Source organism: Bubalus kerabau, chromosome 9 (assembly GCF_029407905.1).
Source record: "Bubalus kerabau isolate K-KA32 ecotype Philippines breed swamp buffalo chromosome 9, PCC_UOA_SB_1v2, whole genome shotgun sequence".
Taxonomy (NCBI): Eukaryota; Metazoa; Chordata; class Mammalia; order Artiodactyla; family Bovidae; genus Bubalus; species Bubalus kerabau.
Window position 1 is genome coordinate 49,611,328 of NC_073632.1, and position 24,375 is coordinate 49,635,702.

General features: G+C 37.3%; 1 protein-coding gene across 1 annotated transcript in view; it reads right to left on the reverse strand.

Moving 5' to 3' along the window:
• Window positions 1-24,375, reverse strand: part of AFG1L (AFG1 like ATPase) — a 194,573-nt gene that overhangs the window by 58,147 nt on the left and 112,051 nt on the right. Inside the window, exon 8 of the mRNA XM_055535271.1 lies at window positions 12,560-12,642. Coding sequence (XP_055391246.1) covers window positions 12,560-12,642 — 83 coding nt within the window. The remainder of the gene's footprint in view (window positions 1-12,559; window positions 12,643-24,375) is intronic.

The window sequence follows — 24,375 nt, forward strand, 5'->3', positions numbered from 1 at the left end:
GCCAGCTCCATTCTGGTCCTGTCTAGCGTGCTGAAAAACAAACACTGTAATATGCTGTTAAATTACAGTTCAATAAATGGATAGATGATAAAAGGTATGCTGAGCTGACTAATGGAAACTGATACTGAAATACATAGAAGATGGACTTCTTTTGCTGCTGTTTCAAATATTTCAAATATTCAAATTTCAAATCCTTGACATTTTAATTCAGGAGTCCTTAAGTGAATATAAAATTAATTAATAAATTTTAACATACATATAAATTATGCCAAATAAGACAATTTTGTGATTTTTGAAAGACATAATAAATGGCCTACCTGACTACAGTACATAACGTAGAAAACTGTTACTGTTATATTTTACTAGTATACAGTTGTAAAGATTGAGGACAGGAGGAGAAGGGGACGACAGATTGAGGGCAGGAGGGGAAGGGGACGACAGAGGATGAGATGGTTGGATGGCATCACCAACTCAAGGGACATGAGTTTGGGTAGACTCCAGGAGTTGGTGATGGACAGGGAGGCCTGGCATGCTGCAGTCCATGGGGTCTCAAAGAGTTGGACATAACTGAGTGACTGAACTGATACAGTTGTAAGCTTGGAGTGTCACACAAAGTTACTCATAGATAAAATATCAATAGGAGTTCTTATGACAACAATACTACTGTGTAAACTACTTCTGAGAATCAATTATCTTTTCCCTACAGGTGGCCTTAAAGATTCATTACCATTACTGATATTTTAATTATCAAAACATATAGCAACATACAATACTTCATTTTGAATTTGAGACATTTCAGTTTGAATGAAACATTATATTTTATATGTTTCATAGAGATAAAAGTTCTTCACTAAAAAATGACCCAAAATATAATAGAAAAATCATTAAATGGATGAAAATGTTACACTAAAAACATGTACTTAATGTAAGAGAAATAAGTAAAGGAAGAACAGAGAAACAAAAAGTCATGAAACATACAGAAAATGAAAAGTAAAAGCTGAAGTAAATTCAATTATATCAGTAATAACATAATGTGTGAATGAATTAAACAATTTAATCAAAAGGCAAAGATTGGTGGACTGGATAAAAAAGTGAGTTACAACTATATGCTGTCTGTAGAAGATACGCTTTACATTCAAAGATACAAATAAGTTGAAAATAAAAGAACGAAAAAAAGATATATCATGAAAAAAGCAACCACTATTAATACCAGACAAAACAGACTTTAAAACAACAAAAATGTGATTAGAAACTAAAAGGAACATTTTATAATGATAAAACTATCAACCCATCAGGATGATATAACAATTATAAATATGTATGTGCCTAGAAACAAAGCCCTCAAAATTCATGAAGCAAAAACTGACATAACTGAAAGGAGAAATAGACAATGCAACAGTAATAGTTTGGAGACTTCAATACCCAACTTTCAATAGTTGATAGAACAACTAGAGGGAAGATCAACAAGAAATAATAAGACTTGAATACACTATACACAAATTATTTTGATATTTGGCAAAACTAATACAGTTATGTAAAGTCTAAAAATAAAATAAAATTTAAAATTAAAAAAAAAAAACAAATTAGACTAACATACAAACACTCCACTCAATAACCAAGAAATATACATTTTTCTCAAATGCACATGAAACATTCTCAAAGAAAGATCATATCCTATGCCATAAAACAATTTTTCAATTAAAAGGAATTGAAATTATGCAGAGTATTCTCTAGTCACAGTAGAGTGAAATTAGAAATTGGTAACAAAGACGTATTTGAAAAATTCACAAATGTGTGGAAATAAAACAGCACACTCCTAAGTAACCAATGGGTCAAAAAAAGAAATGAAAAAGAAAATTAGAAAATACTTTGAAAGAAAGCAAATGAAGACATAATATACCAAACTTATGAGATGAAGCAGAAGTAGTGCTTATGGGTAAATTTATAGCTATAAATGCCTACATAAAAAAGAAGAAAAATCTCAAACTAATAATCTAACTTTCTACTACAAGACTCTTAGAAAATTAATCTAAAACGTGTAGAAATAATAAAGATTAGAGTGGAAATTAATGAAGTGAAGAATATAAAAATAATAGAGCAAATAATAAAACCAAAAGTTAATTCTTTGCAAAGGTGAATAAAATGGACAACCTTCTAGCTAAGGAAAAGAGTGAAAACTAAAATTACTAACATCAGGGATGAAAGAGACAACATTATTACCAACCTTATAGAAATAAAAAAGAATTATAAGGGAATAATATTAACAACTGTACCAACAAAATAGGTAACTTCAATAAATGGGAAAATTCCTAGAAAGACACGTATCACTGAAGCTGACTCAAGAAAAAAGACAAAATCTAAATAGAAAAGGAGGGAATTCTTCAAAACTCTTTCTATGAGGCCAGTATTACCTTGACAGCAAAATCAGACAAAGACATCAGTTCAGTTCAGTCGCTCAGTCGTGTCTGACTCTTTGTGACCCCATGAGCCGCAGCACGCCAGGCCTTCCTGTCTCCATCACCAACTACTGGAGTCCACCCAAACCCATGTCCATTGAGTCAGTGATGCCATCCAGCCATCTCATCCTCTATCATCCCCTTCTCCTCCTGCCTTCCATCTTTCCCAGCATCAGGGTCTTTTCCAATGAGTCAGCTCTTCGCATCAGGTGACTGAAGTATTGGAGTTTCAGCTTCAACATCAGTCCTTCCAATGAACACTCAGGACTGATCTTCTTTAGGATGGACTGGTTGGATCTCCCTGCAGCCCAAGGGACTTTCAAGAGTCTTCTCCAATGCCATAGTTCAAAAGCATCAATTCTTCGGCGCTCAGCTTTCTTTATAGTCCAACTCTCACATCCATACGTGACCACTGGAAAAACCATAGCCTTGACTAGATGGACCTTTGTTGACAAAGTAATGTCTCTGTTTTTTAATATGCTGTCTAGGTGGGTCATAACCTTCCTTCCAAGGAGTAAGCGTCTTTTAATTTCTTGGCTGCAGTCACCATCTGCAGTGATTTTGGAGCCCAGAAAAATCAAGTCAGCCACTGTTTCCCCATCTATTTGCCATGAAGTGATGGGACCAGATGCCATGATCTTAGCTTTCTGAATGTTGAGCTTTAGGCCAACTTTTTCACTCTCCTCTTTCACTTTCATCAAGAGGCTTTCCAGTTCCTCTTCACTTTCTACCATTAGGGTGGTGTCATCTGCATATCTGAGGTTATTGATATTTCTCCTGGCAATCTTGATTCCAGCTTGTGCTTCTTCCAGCCCAGCGCTTCTCATGATGTACTCTGCATAGAAGTTAAATAAGTAGGGTGACAATATACAGCCTTGACGTACTCCTTTTCCTATTTGGAACCAGGCTGTTGTTCCATGTCCAGTTCGAACTATTGCTTCCTGACCTGCATACAGGTTTCTCAAGAGGCAGGTCAGGTGGTCTGGTATTCCCATCTCTTGAAAAATTTTCCACAGTTTATTGTGATCCACATAGTCAAAGGCTTTGGCATAGTCAATAAAGCAGAAATAAATGTTTTTCTGGAACTCACTTGCTTTTTCCATGATCCAGCGGATGTTGACAATTTGATCTCTCTTTCCTCTGCCTTTTCTAAAACCAGCTTGAACATCTGGAAGTTCACAGTTCATGTATTGCTGAAGCCTGGCTTGGAGAATTTTGAGCATTACTTTACTAGCGGGTGAGATGAGTGCAATTGTGCGGTAGTTTGAGCATTCTTTGGCATTGCCTTTCTTTGGGATGGGAATGAAAACCGACCTTTTCCAGTCCTGTGGCCACTGCTGAGTTTTTCAAATTTGCTGGCATATTGAGTGCAGCACTTTCACAGCATCATCTTTCAGGATTTGAAATAGCTCAACTGGAATTCCATCAACTCCATTAGCTTTGTTCGTAGTGATGCTTTCTAAGGCCCACTTGACTTCACATTCCAGGATGTCTGGCTCTAGGTGAGTGACTACACCATTGTGATTATCTGGGTCATGAAGATCTTTTTTGTATAGATCTTCTGTGTGTTCTTGCTCCCTCTTCTTAATATCTTCTGCTTCTGTTAGGTCCCTACTGTTTCTGTCCTTTATTGTGCCCATTTTGCATGAAATGTTCCCTTGGTATCTCTAATTTTCTTGAAGAGATCTCTAGTCTTTCCAATTCTGTTGTTTTCCTCTATTTCTTTGCATTGATCGCTGAGGAAGGCTTTCTTATCTCTCCTTGCTATTCTTTGGAACTCTGCATTCAAATGGGTATATTTTTCTTTTTCTCCTTTGCTTTTCACTTCCCTTCTTTTCACAGCTATTTGTAAGGCCTCCTAAGACAGCCAATTTGCTTTTTTGCATTTCTTTTTCTTCAGGATGGTCTTGACTCCTGTCTCCTGTACAATGTTACGAACCTCCATCCATCATCAAAGACATCACCAAAACAGAAAACTACTGACCAATACATCTCATGAATATAAACACAAAAATTCTCAACAAAATACTAGCAAACTAAACCAGCAATATATATAAAGGATTATACACCATGACTGGGGCTTCACTGGTGGCTCAGATGGTAAAGAATCCACCTACAGTGTGGGAGACCTGGGTTCGATCCCTGGGTTGGGAAGATCCCCTGGAGAAGGGCATGGCAACCCACTCCAGTATTCTTGCCTGGAGAACCTCCATGGACAGAGGAGCCTAGTGGGCTACAGTCCATGAGGTTGCAAAGAGTCAGACATGACTAAGCACAGAACATACAACATAACCAAGTGAGATTTATCCCAGAAATGCAAGGTTGATTTAAAATCCAAAAATCAATTAATAAAATATACCACATCAATGGTATAATGGACAAGAACCACATGATCATATCAATAGAAACAGAAAATGTATTTGACAAAATCCAACGCCCCTTAATGTCAAAACACTCAAAAACTAGGAACAGAAGGGAATGTCCTTAATCTAATAAAGGACATCTGTGAAAAATCCAGAGCTAACAGCATAATTAATGGTAAAATACTGAAGTCTTTCCCTCAAGCTCAGGAATAAGACAAGGGTGTCCATTCTTTATGATAGAATATACCACTTCTATTCAACATTTCACTGAAGGTTCTAGACAGGACATTTAGTCCAGAAAAATAAATAAAAAGGCATTCAGTTTGGAAAGGGAAAAATAAACTGTCTCTATTTCCAGGTGACATGATCTTGTATTTAGAAAATTCTAAGGAAGCTACTGGAAAATATTAGGACAAATAAATGAGTTTAGCAAGGCTTCAGGCTATAAGAGCAATATGCAAAAATCAATTACATTCCTAAACCATACCAATGAAGAAACCAAAAATGAAATTAGGAAAACAATTCCATTTATGCCAGTTTCAAAAAGAATAAAATGTTTTTGAATAAATTTAATAGAAGTATTTGCAAATTTTATTCACTGAAAACTTAAAACATTATTGAAAGGAATTAAAGAAGGGGCTTCCCTGGTAGCTCAGATGGTAAAGAACATGCCTTTAATGCAGGAGACCTGGGTTCAGTCCCTAGGTTGGGAAGATCCTCTGGAGAAGGGAATGGCTACCCACTCCAGTACTCTTTCAGTACTGGAAAATTCCATGGACAAGAGGAGCCTGGTGGGCCCCGGTCCATGGGATCACAAAGAGTTAGATACAACTGAGCAACTAACACTTCCACTTCCAAAGAAGATCAAAATTAATGGAAATAGCTGTTACGAGTTGAACTGTGTCCTTCAAAAAGATGTTAAAGCACTAGCCCCCAATATCTGTGAATGTGATCTTACTTAGGCTCTTTGCAAATGTAATTAAGTTTAGATGCAGTCATGGTGGATTAGCGTGGTCTCTAATGTGGTAACTGGTGTCCTTACATAAAGAGGAAATTTGGAAACACACACACAGAGGGAAAATATATGAAGCTAGAGGCAGAGACTAGAGCAATGCACCTACAAATCAAGAACTTCACCAGAAGCATGGAATAGGTTCTCCTTCACACTGCCCAGAAAGAAGCAAGCTGCCAACACTTTGATTTCAGGCTTCTAATCTCCAGAACGAGAGGATAAATTCCTACTTTCTAAGATATTCAGTTAGGGGTAGTTTGTATGGCAGCCCTAGGAAACGAATAGAACATTGCATGTTCATGGATCAGAAGACTTAATGTTATATCCCCAATGTGATTTACAAATTCAACACAATTCCTATCAAAGTTACAGATGGCTTCTTTGCAGAATTTGAGAAGCTGATCCTAAAATTCATATGGAAATCCAAAGGCCTCAGAATAGCCAAAACAATCTCTAAAATACAACAAAACAAAGTTGGAGGACTCACATGTCCCAATTTCAAAACTTAGAACAAAGTTATGGCAATCAAGACAGTGTGGTATCGACATAAAGTTGGACAAATAGATCATGGAATATAAATGAGAGACCAGAAATAACCCTTTATGTTTACAGTCAGTCGATTTTCAAAAAGGAGGTCAATACAATTCACTAGGGCAAGAATACTCTTTTCAACAAACAGTACTAGGGCAACTGAGTATCTCCATGCAACAGAAAGAAGATAGACCACATATAAAAATATATAAAAAATATAAAAATAACTCGTTTGCACCACATATAAAAATAACTTGAAATTAACCAAACACACAAATATAAGAGCTAAAAGTGTAAAACTCTTAGAAGAAAATATAGGTAACAATTATTGTGACCCTGGATTAGACAACAGTTTCTCAAATGTGACACACCAAAAGCATAAGCAACAAAAGAAAAAATACATTGATCTTAAATTAAAATTTTAAAATTTTGTGCTTCAAAGACACCGTCAAGAAAATTTTAAAAAAACAGAATGTGAGAATATTTGCAAATCATATATCTGACAAGTGACTTGCATCTAGAATAAAGACACTTAAAATTCAATACTAAAAAGACAAATGACCCAATTTAAAAATAGGCAAAGTATGTATAAGAATGAAATTAGAGCAGTTTCTCACATCAAATATAAAATTAAACTCAAAATGGATTAAAGACCTAAATGTAAGACCAGAAGCCATAAAACTCCTATAAGAAAACATAAGCCAAACATGCTGACATAAATCATGGCAATATTTTTTTGGATCAAGCTCCTAGAGCAAAGAAAATAGAAGTAAAAACAAACAAATGGGACCTAATTAGACTTTAAAACTTTTGCACAGCAAAGGAAATTATTGACAAAATGAAAAGAAATCAATAAAACATTAAGCAATAGAGACAATAAAACAAAAGCTATTTCTCTGAGAAGATGAATGGATTAATAAGACTTCCACTAGCATAATCAGAAAAAATAGAGAAAATTTGAACCTTTTTCAAAAAAACACTTTTTATTGTAGAAAATTTCACACATATATACATGTAAAGACAACAATAGTATAATAAACCTGATGTAACAATCATGATGTAACACTCAGTACATGGCCACTCTTGTTTCATATATACCTCCTCTCAATTCTTCCACCCTGGATTATTTTAAAGCATCTCCCATACACCGTATTATTTTATTTGTTAATACTTTAGTTTATTGGAGAAGGAAATGGCAACCCACTCCAGTATCCTTGCTGGAAAATCCCATGGACAGAAGAGCCTGGTGGGCTGTACAGTCCATGGGGTCAGAATAAGTGACTAACACACACTTTAGTTTATAACTATGTTGATGACTTAAGTAGATAAACCTATATGTTCTGGGTCATAAAGCTAACAATAAAATTTAATCTGTAAACATCCCTTTCCCAGACTTAAGAAATGACCAGATCAACAGCCTGAACCTCATTAAACTAGACAGTTTCTCTAACTGCCAGAGGCAGAAATTCTGCCCTCTGCCCTCTGAGGAACAGACTTCAGGAAGGCCGAGTCTAATCTTAACTAAGGACGAGAAACTTTGATTCACACGGATTGACAGTGAACATTCAGGCATGTCCTAGGATTTATATCTGGTCATTGTACCTGGTGAATGGGCTTCCCTGGTGGCTCAGATGGTAAAGAATCCACCTGCAATGCAGGAGACCTGGATTCGATCCCTGGGTTGGGAAGATCCCCTGAAGGAGGGCATGGCAACCCACTCCAGTATTCTTGCCTGGAGAATCCCATGGATAGAGGAGCCTTGCAGGCTAAAGTTCATGGTGTCAGAAAGAGTTGGACATGACTGAGTGACTAAACAAAACACAACAATACCTGGTGAACAGGCAGGCACATAGCCAGAGTCTTTCTAAACCACTCAATCAAGAATGATAAACATAACCTGCTGGGGTCCTCATCCTGATCAGGGGGGCTATACTGTCAGCTTAATGGGCCAGAAAAACAAACTTTCAATGAGAATATGCTACGTTGTCTTCAGTTTTGCCTAACTGTCTCCATATGGATATGTTTCTATACCTTTGGTGCTAAACAGATTTCATATTCTTTAAATGTGTGGCATCTTCTCTTCAACACCAATACAGCTCCACTGTGACACCATGCACTAGCATCAAAAGTAAGACTAACTTGAATGTTAAAGACTCTAAAAGATACATGAGAGATTTTAGAGAAAATACAGCAGGCCCGTGGTTTAGCATCAAACTATAAAAACTTTGTTGTAGGTGACCAGAGGTCAAGTGTTTCAGTGAAGTTACACACAGAGACTGCTGCAGGGACACTGGGCAGTCTAGTTCATGGAAATGAAACAAATCGCAGTCTAAACTGGAGGGGGCTAACTTAGCAATTTTCAAGTTGCTACTGTTTGCAGATATTTCAGAGGTTCTTCAGTGGGAAGTGAAACAGGAAATGACTGTGTTGATATCTGGTGAGAAAAACTAAGACTGAAACTGCAGATTTCAATGTCTGTGACAGAAACACCTATAATGGTAAAGATGGGGGATGGGAAGAAGGCCCCAAGATACCCTAGAGATTCTGCTGATCCAGAAGGTGGCAACCTTTCAGGCAGAGGACAGATCTCTGTCGAAGTTTTAGGGATGAGAAGATGTGACAATCAAGCTAAGAAAAATGCTTTAAATTTTTATCGATGGTTGTCCCAGTTGGGGGCAGGGGAACATGTGCAGGGAATATCAGAGGCAAACAAGTTTTTAATTGCAAGGGAATAAGTTTCAACATGGATGAGTTCCAGTCTTTGTTTTCACAGACCTTTCTTCTAAAACAGAGCTCTAACCTTGAAGCTGTGCATTTTTAGCAGCATTTTTTTTTTTTTTAATGATGCTCGAAGATATATTCTTAGAAGTAATTTCCTATTTGGAATAGATGTTTCCCAAGTGGAAAATTAAGAGCACTTGGGACATGAAGTTTCCATTGATAAAAGTATTTAAGAATAAACTCCTTAAAACTGTTAAAAGATGGATGAATACATGTACTATATTAGTCAGGTAAAAATATGTGAGTATTTCGTCTGTGCCTGAAAAGTTGTAACGCATGTGCTGTGCTGTGCTAAGTCGCTTCAGTCGTTTCTGACTCTTTGCAGCCGTGTGGACCATAGCCTACTAGGCGGATCTGTCCATGCGATTCTCCAGGCAAGAATATTGGAGTGGGTTGCCATGTCCTCCTCCAGGGGATCTTCCCAACCCAGGGATCAAACTCACATCTCTTACGTCTTCTGCATTGGTACGTGAGTTGTAATATAAAATGTTCATCATTTCAGTATGATCATAGTTTCCATATATATGGAGCTGAAATGGTCTTGAAACAATTCAGGGGTTACATAATTGAACAGTAGTCAGAAGTAATTTTGTTGAAGTGGTAGATGACTTTGGCAGATAGGAATCAAGGGAAATAAAGGGAAATTTTATTTCTTTAATAAATAAAGGTTAAAAGTCTGGTAAACATCCCCTGTGAGGACAGACAGTCCTCTCTGAGTCTCCCACTCACCCACACAGCTTGCTGAGTAGGCCAAGAATGCAAGGCCTTAACCATCTCTTAAAGTGTGTTTGTAGCAAGAAGCTTCAAGGGATGAGGCAATATCTCCCTTGAGACAAAAAGTAGTCTTGCTTACTTCTGGCTATAAAGTGGTTCATTCCCCATACTCAGAGTCCCTCTCCTGTAACACAACGCATTGCATGTGCAGGCATCCATCTGGGCCCTCAGCAAAACTCCTCTCCTCCTCCCTAAATGGGACAATGAAGCGAGAAGGGAACTGACTCAACATGCTATCTGTGCCTAGAGTAATAAAATCCTTTGTCTCTGACACAGGTTTCTTGTGTCTTCTGCCAGCATCCATGAAACAATACAGGCAAAGCTATTACTTCGTAAGTAGGGCGAAATCAAATCCAAAATCAAATCCCAACACCTGCCTCTACCCTTTTTAGTTCAGTTTAAAATATTCCACTGAGGCCATGGCTTCCATGCTGGGGGCAGGGTGTTTGCATGTGAGCACAGTAGAGATACAGTGTTTGAACAGGAACTTTCTTCAACAGATTTAGTCAGAAAAAAAGGACCTGTACTACTCAGATCCTGAGGAAAAGAGACAGAGAAGGAGGATGAGTCTAAAGTGATCTAATCCCCTCTCTTCAGGAAAACAAAACCCTTCACAGAACTGACAGCAAAATGGTCAGGGGCAGCATCCTATGGACCCCTCAGCAGTGGTGTTTCCTGTCGTAAAAGGGCAATAAATAACATGGCATATTAAAATGTGTCATACAGGGGAAATTAATAAATTTTCCTGCAGGAACAAGATAAAATGAAACCTAATTAAATCAGAAATGTTAACATGACCCCAGGAACTTTTCTTTTACTCTCTCATTTAAGAAGTTCTACCCAAAGGCTCCTGTGCAACAATATAAATGAAAACCCTATCATCCTATCTGGGTATCTTTATTCTCCCACTTCTGAGATGACTTTAATTCCTAATTCTTCTCTGGTGCACATATCTGCCTTCCCTCTGAGGTGTGCCCCCAGGCTCTCTATTCTTGATTATCAGACTGTGGTAAAGCTCTTTTGATGTTAAATTCATAAATAAATCTACTTTCTTTGAGGATTAAAGAATTTATATATTTTTAAGAAAGCTATTCCAGAGTTTCATGGTAGCCTTTGTACATTCTCGTTTTCTGGACTCTGGGATGTTATTAGATTCTGATTTCTTCCAGTACATGTTTAAAGTACAAACCTGAATTTCGATGTGTTAGAATTATATTACTTTCATCAGGAAGAGGAAGAGGCAACCCAGGGTAGCTCAGAGAAAAAGAGGCTCTGCTGAAGCAAAAGCAGACTTTCCACCTCCTGTAAATTCCACTGAGACCTCTCAAGGACCAAGAAACAAATTTCATGACTTAGACAACCATCTTTAGTGAAGGGATTTCCTTTTAGGAAAATGTTTTAATTCTTTGACATAAGAATAAATTTTGTGGAAAAACAGGGAGCAAGGATTTGTTGAAAAAATAAAAGGAATAGTAATAAATTAATTTCTAAGTACCATACATCTGGCATATCGAGAAATAGGTAGCAAAGCTTCAGGGAAATCTTGTGAAGGTCAGAAAAATAAAAGACAGGAAAGCCCAAAGATAAAAGAAATGGAGAGGATAAAGTCCTAGTTAAAACAGAAAAAAAGTGCTCTAAGAATTTTTCAAAATTATAAAGTACTTTAAAGACAAAGTACTTAAGGGCAGATGAAGAACCTCCTATAATAATCATCAGAATCTGAATAATAAACTGAAATAGTCCCCTTGGTACACTGTAAAGTATGCAATTTTAATTATGTGATTTTTCTAGCTAATTTCTGCTTCAAAAACAGTAAAGTACTTCTGCTTACAAGGTGGCAGAGATGAGAACTTTTCTGAACCTCTCATATGCACGTAGTCATCAAAATTTAAATTAGCAGAAACATGCCTTTGAGTTAAATCACAATTAGCCCTTAAGACAGATCTATTTACTGAGAACCCACTATGTGTCCAACATTACCAGCATATGCTAAACACTCTGCATTGGTAAAGCAACTTTTTCCTTTTCAGGTTCTCACAAGTGACATTTTAAAACAAACTATATTTGTTTTCAGCATTAACTACACAAGCTGACTACATCTATTATTATAAATTGCTCCTAGTTGGGAGAATGAGCTTCTAGAAGACAAAATATATCCAGTTGTACTTGTGTATATATATTTTACATAGTTATGTATGGAAGTCAATCAACAGAGATAAATACAAACAGATTGTCTGACAAAATAAAACACAATTTTCAGGGAACAGAAATGACACATTTGTCAGAAGATGTCCACAAATAATTAATTACTTTAGCACAATAAAGATATTCTCTTAATACTAGAGTTTCTTATAAGAGGATACTCATTACTTTCTAACCATCTGTCATCACTCCTCCCTAAAAAACTAATTAGGGTTTCCTCCAATCACACATTATAAATCATGCAAATGTGGATGGCAAAAAACACAGTTTAAAGAAGTTAACATTACAACATTTTGTATTTGAAAAATCACAGGCTTCAGAATTAACCTTTCATGTTCTAATAATTACCCTGCTTATTTTTCTCATCTTTTCCTGATAAATTATTAGATATTAAACTTAAGAACATTAAAATTAAAAAAAAAAAAACAAAAAAAACTTACAGGTAGTAGAGTTTTCCTGCAGCAGGAAGTTCCCTTTTCCGATAATCTATCCCAGAATCTAGCTGGACTGTATTACAATATTCCTACAATTCAAACAGATAAAATATCTTTTTAAACAAATGGTTGCTTAGAATTATAATCTTTCTGCTATCCCATTTTTTTTTTAATTTTTGAAATTTTCCTCAATAAAATAATGTTTAGAATAAAACAACAGAACTCATGTAAGAATCATAAATGTTGCAATATAAAACACATATCAAACCAAAAAATATCAGTTTAATAAAATTCACATTTGTAGCATGCTTTCCTGAAACTTTGCTAAAACTGCACTGTCAGAAAATTCCCCAAATAACTGCATTGGATTTTTTAAAATTCCAATTTCCATTACTCTGAAGTGAGAAGCTAGAGGCTATCAGAAAGAATGACTCACAGATCTTAAGCATCACAATGGGAGTCAGTCTAAGAAAGCTGCATCACAAAATTAGTAGCCACATTTCAGACTGAATGATGATACCAAAGGGATGTTACACGCATACCTGCCCTTCACTTCTAAATGACAGTCACTGCCCTTGTCCCTAAGCTCCCTCTCCAGCCACCCATGTCTTCGGAGTTCTAGCCTGCTGTGGACCCCTTCTTCAACCTGAAGTGATCCTAAGCCCCTACTGTCGTTGTCTCCTCACAATCACTCTTTCCTTTCTAGCCTCTGGGGTGCATGCGTGTACGGAAACTGCCATACATCACATACACACCCTAAAATTCTTACTATGGAAGCAAATGAACTTTTGCTACACCTATACAGGTCAGTTGACTTTTCTGGAATATATATATATATATAAAGAGTGAGAGAGTCACACACATACATACATGTAATACACACACACACACACACACACACACACACACATATATATATATTTAATCATTCTAGTAGAACATGGTAAAGGGTTTTCAGAATAATTCAAGAAACATTTACTGTCTGACCTTTTTGTTTTCATTTAAAATAAAAATTGCATTACAAAAATTGAGGAGGAAAAATAATATTTTGACAACTTCACTACTTTTACTAATGAAAAACTGCATTTGGAAGCTAAGGTAACTGTGGCAGATTTTCCAAAGATAGGTGCAATAATGTCTCCATCCCAACAGATCTTCTAACCACTAAGGTAATTTTGCCAGATTATATTTTACAAAGATGGTTGCAGTAATATCTTCATCCCAACAGACCTTCTAATCATCAAGAAGTCTATGTACCTCACCTGAATCCTGTGGCTATGGTGAAAATGATGCTGTGCAATAATACCTGATGTGACATCTGAGGCAGCTTCCTACTTGTTGGCCGGAACACTTGCTCTGGCATCCTAAACTGTCAAGTAAGCGCCACCTGCCTAGAGGCAACTAGGAGAGCTTGAAGTTTAGCCTATACAGAGAGGCTTTCAGATGACATGAAGACAAGAGGTATCTGACCAGTCCCCAGCTGTTCCAGTTGTAGCTGCTAACGCAGTGAGGGGGCCAGAATTGTCATCTGAGCTTTTCTCAAATCCAAGAAACACATAAATCAGGAGGATAATAAAATATTATTTTAAGCCTCTAAATTTTGCAGTCATTTGTTATGCAGCAATAGGTAAGTCAGAAGAGCACCATCTGGGCACACTTGGGAGGTAGCAACATTCCTGCTCCCTGAAATTACATCCTAGAAAGTACTGCTCTGCAAGCTCTGCTCATCGTCTGCACTACAGGGAGCAGACTGTACACAGTGGCAGTGAGAATGCATTTCCCCTCCTCCCATGGGACAGCAGCTAAGGGGCTCAGGGAAGTAAGTTAGGCTGATCAGCCATCCATCTGAGACTGAGAAGTTTCCCCAAGATTGAGGGTTTTTTTTCTTGAAGCAACATTTTCAGTGCTAACACCACAAAAGTCATGGGCACACTGGGATAGTTGGTCACCCTCGGAGAGAAGGCCCTGATATCTGGCCTGAATGGGTCAAAAGCTATGGCATTTTGGTTTTTATATATAGCAATTGTGAATCAAGTTTACCTTGATTCAAGGTAAATTGAATCAAGGTAAACTAGAAATGGTCAAACAGGAGATGGTAAGAGTGAACATCAACATTTTAAGAATCAGTGAACTAAAATGGACTGGTATGGGCAGATTTAATTCAGATGACCATTATACCTACTTTTGTGGGCAAGAATCCCTTAGAAGAAATGGAGTAGCCCTCAAAGTCAACAAAAAATTCCGAAATGCAGTACTTGGGTGCAATCTCAAAAATGACAGAATGATCTTATCTCTGTTCATTTCCAGGGTAAACCATTCAATATCATAGTAATCCAAGTCTATGCCCCAACAACTAATGCTGAAGAAGCTGAAGTTGAATGATTCCATGCAAGACCTTCTACAACTAACACCAAAAAAAAGATGTCCTTTTCATTATAGGGGACTGGAATGCAAAAGTAGGGAGTCAAGGAGTAACAGGCAAGTTTGGCCTTAGAGTACAAAATGAAGCAGGGCCAAGGCTAACAGAGTTTTGCCAAGAGAACACATTGGTCATAAACACTCTCTTCCAACAACACAAGAGATGACTCTACACATGGACATCACCAGATGGTCAATACTGAAATCAGATAGATGATATTCTTTGCAGCCAAAGATGGAGAAGCTCTATACAGTATGCAAAAACAAGACCTGGAGCTGACCATGGCTCAAATCATGAACTCCTTATTGCAAAATTCATACTTCAAATGAAGAAACCATTCAGGTATGACCTAAATCAAATGCCTAACTATTATACAGTGGAAGTGACAAACAGATTCAAGGGATCAGATCTGATAGAGAGAGTGCCTGAAGAATATGGTTAGAGGTGCATGACATTGTATAGGAGGCAGTGATTAAGACCATCCCCAATAAAAGGAAATGCAAAAAAGCAAAATGGTTGTCTGAGGAGGCCTTACAAATAGCTGAGAAAAGAAGAGAAACAAAACGAAAAGGAGAAAAGGAAAAGATACACCCATCTGAATGCAGAGTTCCTTTGAAAAGTAAGGAGAGAAAAGAAACTTTCCTAAGTGATCAATGCAAAGAAATAGAGGAAAACAGTAGAATGGGGAATACTAGAGATCATTTCAAGAAAATTAGAGATGCCAAGGGAACATTTCATGCAAAGATGGATACAATAAAGGACAGAAACAGTATAGACCTAACAGAAGCAGAAGATATTAAGAAGAGGTGGCAAGAACACACAGAAGAACTATACAAAAAAGAACTTAATGACCCAGATAACCACGATGGTGTGATCACTCACCTACAGCCAGACATCCTGGAATGCGAAGTCAAAGGGGGCCTTATGAAGCATCACTACGAACAAAGCTAGTGGAGGTGATAGAATTCCACTTGAGCTATTTCAAATCCTAAAAGAAGATGCTGTGAAAGTGCTGCACCCAACATGCCAGCAAATTTGGAAAACTCAGCAGTGGCCACGGACTGGAAAAGGTCAGTTTTCATTCCCATCCCAAAGAAAGGCAATGCCAAAGAATGTTCAAACTACCACACAATTGCACTCATCTCACACACTAGCAAAGTAATGCTCAAAATTATCCAAGCCAGGCTGCAATAGTATGTGAACCATGAACTTCCAGATGTTCAAGCTGGATTTAGAAAAGGCAGAGGAACCAGAGATCAAATTGCCAACATCTGCTGACTCATAGAAAATGCAAGAGAGTTCCAGAAAAACATCTACTTCTGCTTTTTTCACTACACCAAAGCCTTTGACTGTGTGGATCACAACAAACTGTGGAAAATTCTTCAAGAGATGGGAATACCAGATCACCTGACCTGCCTCCTGAGAAATCTGTATGCAGGACAAGAAGCAACAGTTAGAACCAGACATGGAACAACTGACTGTTCCAAATAGGGAAAGGAGTATGTCAAGGCTGCATATTATCACCCTGCTTATTTAACTTATATGCAGAGTACATCATGTGAAATGCCAGGCTGGATGAAGCACAAGCTATAATCAAGATTGCCAGGAGAAGTATCAATAACCTCAGATATGCAAATGATACCACCCTTATGGCAGAAAGCGAAGAGGAACTGAAGAGCCTCTTGATGAAAATAAAAGAGGAGAGTGAAAAAGTTGGCTTAAAATTCAACATTCAAAAAACTAAAATCATGGCATCTGATCCTATCAGTTCATGGCAAATAGCTGAGTAAACAATGGAAACAATGACAGACTTTATTTTCTTAGGTTCCAAAATCACTGCAGATGGTGACTGCAGCCATGAAATTAAAAGATGCTTGCTCCTTGGAAGAAAAGCTATGACCAACCTAGACAGCATATTAAAAAGCAAAGATATTACTTTGCCAACAAAGGTCCGTCTAGTCAAAGCTATGGTTTTTCCAGGAGTCATGTATGGATGTGAGAGCTGGACCATAAAGAAAGATGAGTGCCGAAGAATTGATGCTTTTGAACTGTGGTGTTGGAGAAGACTCTTGAGAGTCCCTTGGACTGCAAAATCAAACCAGTCAATCCTAAAGGAAATCAACCCTGAATATTCATTGGAAGGACAGATGCTGAAGCTGAAGCTCCAATACTCTGGCCCCCTGATTTGAAGAAATGACTCATTGGAAAAGACCCTAATGCTGGGAAAGATTGAAGGCAAGAGAAGCAGGGGACGACAGAGGATGAGATGGTTGGATGGCATCACCAACTCGATGGACATGAGTTTGAGCAAGCTCCAGGAGTTGGTGATGGACAGGGAAGCCTGGCATGCTGCAGTCCATGGGGTCACAAAGAGTCAGACACAACTGAGCAACTGAACTGAACTGAAGTGAATCAGGTTAGAATAATTCCCAATAAAAGGCCAGGCCTTTAGAGAGCCTACAAAGCTAAGCTTTTTAACTACACGTTTGAAGAATTACCTCTGAACCTAACAGTCACAGCACCGTGCAATGCTTGGTGTAAGCAGCCACCCACACATCCCTAGCTCATCATTCCAAGTGGTTCTAAACCACCCTCAGGACTCATGCCCTTAATCCATCTCACCAGAAAGAAATACAGCATTGCCTAAATACATGCATTTCACTTTCCCCTTGCCTCAGATGACCTGTAAAAAAAAAAAACAAGGTATAGCCATACATTTCTCTTCTTCTCAATCTGAGTAATGTAGTAAACCTGCTATAATTTGGGGTTTATGTACTGGGTTTGTACAACTACCCAAAACAAAGAAGGAAGGAGATGCACTTGTTCAGGTACACTTCTTTCTCTCTGTCTCTATGAGGGAAATCTGTCCTGGCTTGATAAGGGTCAGCTATTCATAATCTACCTGTACTACAGACAATATACTACACAGTGGACCAGTATCTTCATATAAGTGTATCCCCCCAGGTTCTCTATTTCTTTTAAATAACAATTTATCTTATATTACTCAATATTCCTAATTTAGTCAAATACTGGTTGGGTTTTTTTTTTTTTGCTATTAAAAAAATAAGGCTAATGAAAGTTATACATAAGTTTCAATTTTTCCTTCTGGGTAACTAACTTCTCTCTTATATGAGTGATTAAGCCCTACCAAATGATTGCATTTGTACATTCACTAATCACCACCAAGGAATACCTAATCAGCAGCTTAAGAACTATAACCAAAGCCCGTAGATATTAGCTCTTAATTGTCTGAAAAATACTAACACTCAGTTTATATTTTTAAAGAAAAATAAACCTCTAAATTTCTGATTTCATTCACTTAAGTTAGAGTCTTCAGACCACTTTGCAGGAGAGTGGAGGGGGGTGAAAACTAAGCTATTTCCAAGTTGACGATGAATCTAGTCAAAAGGGTATGATCTCTAAGCAATCTCCTAATTCCCAAGGATATTTACAAGACCTGTGACCTCTTATCACCAACCAATTCAAATGCATAAAACTAATCAGCCATCAAACTGAATTTATTTTAAGATGGTTTGTATATTTATGTATACAGAGGACAAATACAATTATGCAATTAGGAAATTCAAGGAGGAAAAGGAGGGAGGTTAACACCTTGGGAGCATACTCATGAGTCAAAGGCCTTGACTCTGGAAAGGAAAATATACAACAAAAAGGGTTGTATTCCAGAGTTTACATTTTCTTCAAGATCTATTGTGTGTATATTTAGCAATTCTGGATAATACAGTTAGAAAAATAGCATCTCACAAAAATAACTTCTTACAGCTTCCAGTCTGGCTTTTCCCTTCCCGGTTGGAACAAAAGAACAATAAATATTGTGGATAAAAATTCTTTAAAGGTACAATATATTAACCTTGTAAGCAAAAATTGAAATAATAAAGATTTCTGTTTGTTAAATACTCTTTTATTATAAAAGTACTATTGCTTATTCTAGAAAATTTGGAAAATAGGAAAAAAAAAAAAACCAACCACATAAATCAAAGTTTTATGCTTATCTAAATAATTACATTAATTGGGAATTTAAAGATGAAAAATATTGTAAAGTAAAAAGGCATTTTTCTTGATAGTATTCAACTGATAAGTTTTACACAGTTTTAATAAGAAAGTATAAAAGGAAAAAAGGTTGAGACTTTTTCTAGTTCTACAATATAAAGTACTGTAATAACTAAGATTTATCTTTTTGCTTAATTCTTAAAAAGTTTACACTTTTCAAACCAAAAAGTGACCCATGCTTATTTCAAAAACTTAAAATATCAAACATATAAAAATAGAAAGTTTATCACCTTCTCAGAAAAAAGTATGTGTATAGCTTATATCCTTCAAGTTTTTCCTTTACACATAGAGATGATGATAGAAAGAGAAATTGGGATCATATTATACACACTTCTAAGCTTAATCCTTTTTGATACCTTAAAAGTTCTATGAGAGAAATAACTATTATATTTAAATACTGGAAAGCTATACTGCATACCCTACTATTCTGTTTACTAAAAATACAATTCCATAAATAAATGATAAGTAAGAGTACAAAAAACACGCTGAACCAAAAAAAGGGTGGGAGACTGGGTGGGGATGTCTTTTCAAATTTTATTTATGTTTTTAGGCAGCTATACATCTAAATATATATCCTGAAGCAGCTATACATTCTAAGATAGCTGCCTCAATCTCATTTAAAATACTTATGTGCTACCATTTCAAAGCTTAAGCAATGATATATAAAAATTCAACACACAAACGTCTATACACTTTTAAGCGTTTTGTAATTTAAGTATAACAAATATATAAAAATCTAAAAATAAGCATCCAGCTCAATCAAGAATCAGAACAGTATTAGCACTTCTGAGGCCCCTAGTATCCTTTTTCACCTTTCCAAATGTAACCAGTATCCTGATTCTAGCATCATAGAATTTTGCCTGTTTCTGGAGCTTTATATAAAAGTGAAATTATACAGTATTCAATATGCATTCTTTTGTGACTGGGCTATTTTATGGTTTACAAGATTTATTCATCCATATGTTTTGTGTAGTTGTAGTTTATCGATTGTTGTATCATACCCACAATGTGAATATGCCATGATTTACTGATTCATTCTACTGTTGATGGACATTTGGGCTGTTTCTAGTTACTAGCTCTTTCAAATAATGCAGCCACAAACATTCCTGCACATAATTTTTAGTACATATGCATACATGCTCTTGATGGATATATACTACCCAAAGAGTTAACTACTTGATCATCAGTTCAATTCAGTTCAGTCGCTCAGCTGTGTCTGACTCTTTGCAACCCCTTGGACTGCAGCATGCCAGACCTCCCTGTCCATCATCAACTCCCAGAGCTTACTCAAACTCATGTCCATCATGTTGGTAATGCCATCCAACTATCTTATCCTCTGTCATCCCCTTCTCCTCCTGCCTTCAATCTTTCCCAGGATTAGGGTCTTTTCAAATGAGTCAGTTCTTCGCATCAGGTGGCCAAAGTATTGGAGTTCCAGCTTCAGTATCAGTCCTTCCAATGAATACTCAGGACTGATTTCCTTTAGGATGGACTGGTTGGATCTCCTTGCAGTCCAAGGGACTCTCAAGAGTCTTCTCCAACACCACAGTTCAAAAGCATCATTTCTTCAGCACTCACCTTTCTTTATGGTCCAACTCTCACATCCATACATGACTACTGGAAAAACCATAGCTTTGACTAGATGGACCTTTGTTGGCAAAGTAACATCTCTGCTTTTTAATATGCTGTCTAGGTGGGTCATAGCTGTTCTTCCAAGAAGCAAGCATCTTTCAATTCCATGGCTGCAGTCACCATCTGCCGTGATTTTGGAGCCCAGAAAAATAAAGTCTGACACTGTTTTCACTGTTTCCCCATCTATTTCCCATGAAGTGATGGGACCAGATGCCATGATCTTCGTTTTCTGAACGTTGAGCTTTAAGCCAACTTTTTCACTCTCCTCTTTCACTTTCATCAAGAGGCTCTTTAGTTCTTCTTTGCTTTCTGCCATAAGGGTGGTGTCATCTGCATATCTGAGGTTACTGATATTTCTCCAGGCAATCTTTATTCCAGTTTGTGCTTCATTCGGCCCGGCATTTCACATGATGTACTCTGCATATAAGTTAAATAAGCAGGGTGACAATATACAGCCTTGATGTACTCCTTTCCCAACTTGGAACCAGTCCATTGTTTCATGTCCAGTTTTAACCGTTGCTTCCTGACCTCCACACAGATTTCTCAAGAGGCAGGTCAGGTGATTTGGTATTCCCATCTCTTGAAGAATTTTCCAGTTTTCTGTGATCCACACAGTCAAAGGCTTTGGTGTAGTTGATAAAGCAGAAGTAGATGTTTTTCTGGAACTCTCTTGCTTTTTCGATGATCCAATGGATGTTGGCAATTTGATCTCTGGTTCCTCTGCCTTTTCTAAAACTAGCTTGAACATCTGGAAGTTCATAGATCATGTACTATTGAAGCCTGGCTGGGAGAATTTTGAGCATTACTTTGCTAGCGTGTGAGATGAGTGCAATTGTGTGGTAGTTTGAACATTCTTTGGCTGCCTTTCTTTGGGATTGGAATGAAAACTGACCTTTTCCAGTCCTGCGGCCACTGCTGAGTTTTCCAAATTTGTTGACATGTTGGATGCGGCACTTTCACAGCATCCTCTTTTAGGATTTGAAATAGCTCAAGTGGAATTCTATCACCTCCACTAGCTTTGTTCGTAGTGATGCTTCATAAGGCCCCCTTTGACTTTGCATTCCAGGATGTCTGGCTCTAGGTAAGTGATTACACCATTGTGGTTATCTGGGTCATGAAGATCTTTTTTGTATAGTTCTTCTGTGTATTCTTGCCACCTCTTCTTAATATCTTCTGCTTCTGTTAGGTCCATACCATTTCTGTCCTTTATCGAGCCCATCTTTGCATGAAATGTTTCCTTGGCAACTCTAATTTTCTTGAAGAGATCTCTAGTCTTTCCCATTCTATTGTTTGGGTAAGAGTATACTCAGCTTTAGAGGATACTGCCAGTTTTCCAAGGTGATTGTGCAACCTATACTCCCTATAGTAGTGTATGGGAATTTATGTATTTACTACTGTAAAAGAAATACAATCAGTTTTTGAATAGTGTCCTTAGATTCAGCAGTTTTAGAAACTCACTTATTGAAGTAATTTTTTGTGTATGATTTTTAGGATTATACTATAGATGGTCCATATATTTCATAAATATACTGCATTATTTTACTTACAAAAATGTACACCTACCCATAGTTTAACAAGTCCCCTGCAAATTCAGTATTTATTTTGAATCAACTTAATTATCATTGAATACTAAACACTGGGCATATCCCTGGTTACTGGAAATACAATAATGAATAAGATATAGCTTTAGCACTGACAGTCTGGTAGAATTCAGATGTTTTCCTCAAGTTATTATATCCTTCTCCTTCCAATCACAGGCATAATTTTTCAGATTTAGTCTTCCACCAATTGCTTAGCTCTGTGATTTTAGCCTGTCACTTAATCTCTCTGAATGTCAGCTTTCTCCTCCATAAAATAAGGAATTGAATCATGATCCCTTTCAGTCTACAATTCTTAATGTTATTGCTGAAGTTCTCTCAGTTCAGGTCTAAGATCTTCTCTGGGCTTTTTGAGTTCTGGAGTAGACCCCAGCCCCAGAGCCTATCTCAAGTCACCTCAGCTCCTTTGCTCTTGATCATTTCATGCTCCAAAATAAATAAAAACTTTTTTTTCCACTGCCCCACCCCTCCTACCCTGGCTATCCAGTGTTTCTCTGACACTTAAAACATCCACACCCTGGAGAGAAGGGAACCCTCCTACTCGGGAATATAAGCTGGTACACCCACTCTGAAAAACAGTATAGAGGTTCCTTAAAAAAACTGAAAGTAGAGCTACCGTATGACCCTGCAATGCTACTCCTGGGGGCATGTCTGGAGAAAACCATGATCTGAAAGGTTATGTGCACCCTAATGCTCACTGCAGCACTGTTTACAACAACCAACATGGAAGCAACCTAAATGTCCACTGACAGATGAATGGATAAAGCGGATGTGATACATATACTTGGGCTTCCCTGACGATGGCTCAGTGGGTAAAGAATCCACCTGCAATGTAGGAAACACTGGTATATATATGATGCAATATTACTTAACCATTAAAAAGAATGAAATAATGCTATCTGCAGTAACATGGATGGACCCAGTGATTGTCATACTGAGTGAAGGAAGTCAGATAGAGAAAGACCAGTATCATATGATATCACTTATATACAGAATATGAAACAATGAACAAATGAACTTATATACAAAACAGAAAGAGATTCAAGGACTTAGAAAATAAACTCATGGCTGCCAGGGGGAAGGGATAGTTAGGGAATTTGGGATGGACATGTCCACACTGCTATATTTAAAATTGATAACCAATAAGGACCTACTGTGTGGCACATGGAACTCTGCTCAATGTCATGCGGCAGCCTGAACAGAAGGGGATTTGGAAGAGAATGTGTACAGTATATGTACGGCTGAGTCCCTTTGCCATTCATCTGAAACTATCACAACACTGTTAATCAGCTACGCCCCAATATAAAATAAAAAGTTAAAAAAAACACACCCACCCACACCCTATCACTTCAGCAAGTAAGATCTGTATCTCTCCTTTTTATCCAGCAATTTCAAAATTTCTTTCCCCTGTCAAAAAGCAGGAAAGGAAGACATTTAACACCTGCAAAGTACCTATTATATGACTCAGTTGTGCCAGGAAACTGACTTGAATTTATCTCATTATAATCCTTACAAAAATCATACATAGAACAAGGTAATCATTTTTATATGCCCATTTTACAGTTAAGGAAATTTATGAGGGAGGTTATTTTTTCTTAAATCACTGTCATGGGTTAAACTGTGCCCCCTGCAAATTCATATGTTAAAGTCCTAATCTGTTGCTCAGAATGTGACTATGCAAGAGATGAAAGACTTTGAAAGGTGACTGCATTAAAGTGAAGTGTTTGTTGTGACAAGTGGGAAAAAAAGTGAAGTGTTTATGGTGGGTCCCAATTCAGTATGACTGGTGTCCTTATAAGAGGAGGAAATTAGGACACAGACCTGTGTATGCACAAAGGAAGGACCATGAGAAGACAGAGAAAGAAGACAGCCGTCTTCAAGTCAAGGAGAGAAACCTCAGAGGAAATCATCCCCGTCAATACCTTGATCTTGGACTTCTAGCCTCCAGAACTATGAGAAAATACATTTCTGTGGTTTGAGCCATCCAGGCTGTGGTACTTTGTTATGGTAGCCTTAATCAATACAATCACTAATATTCTTATTCCATTAATAAGTACACAGGAAAGCATTTTTAAGAGTAAAAAAGGAAAAAAAATTATGAA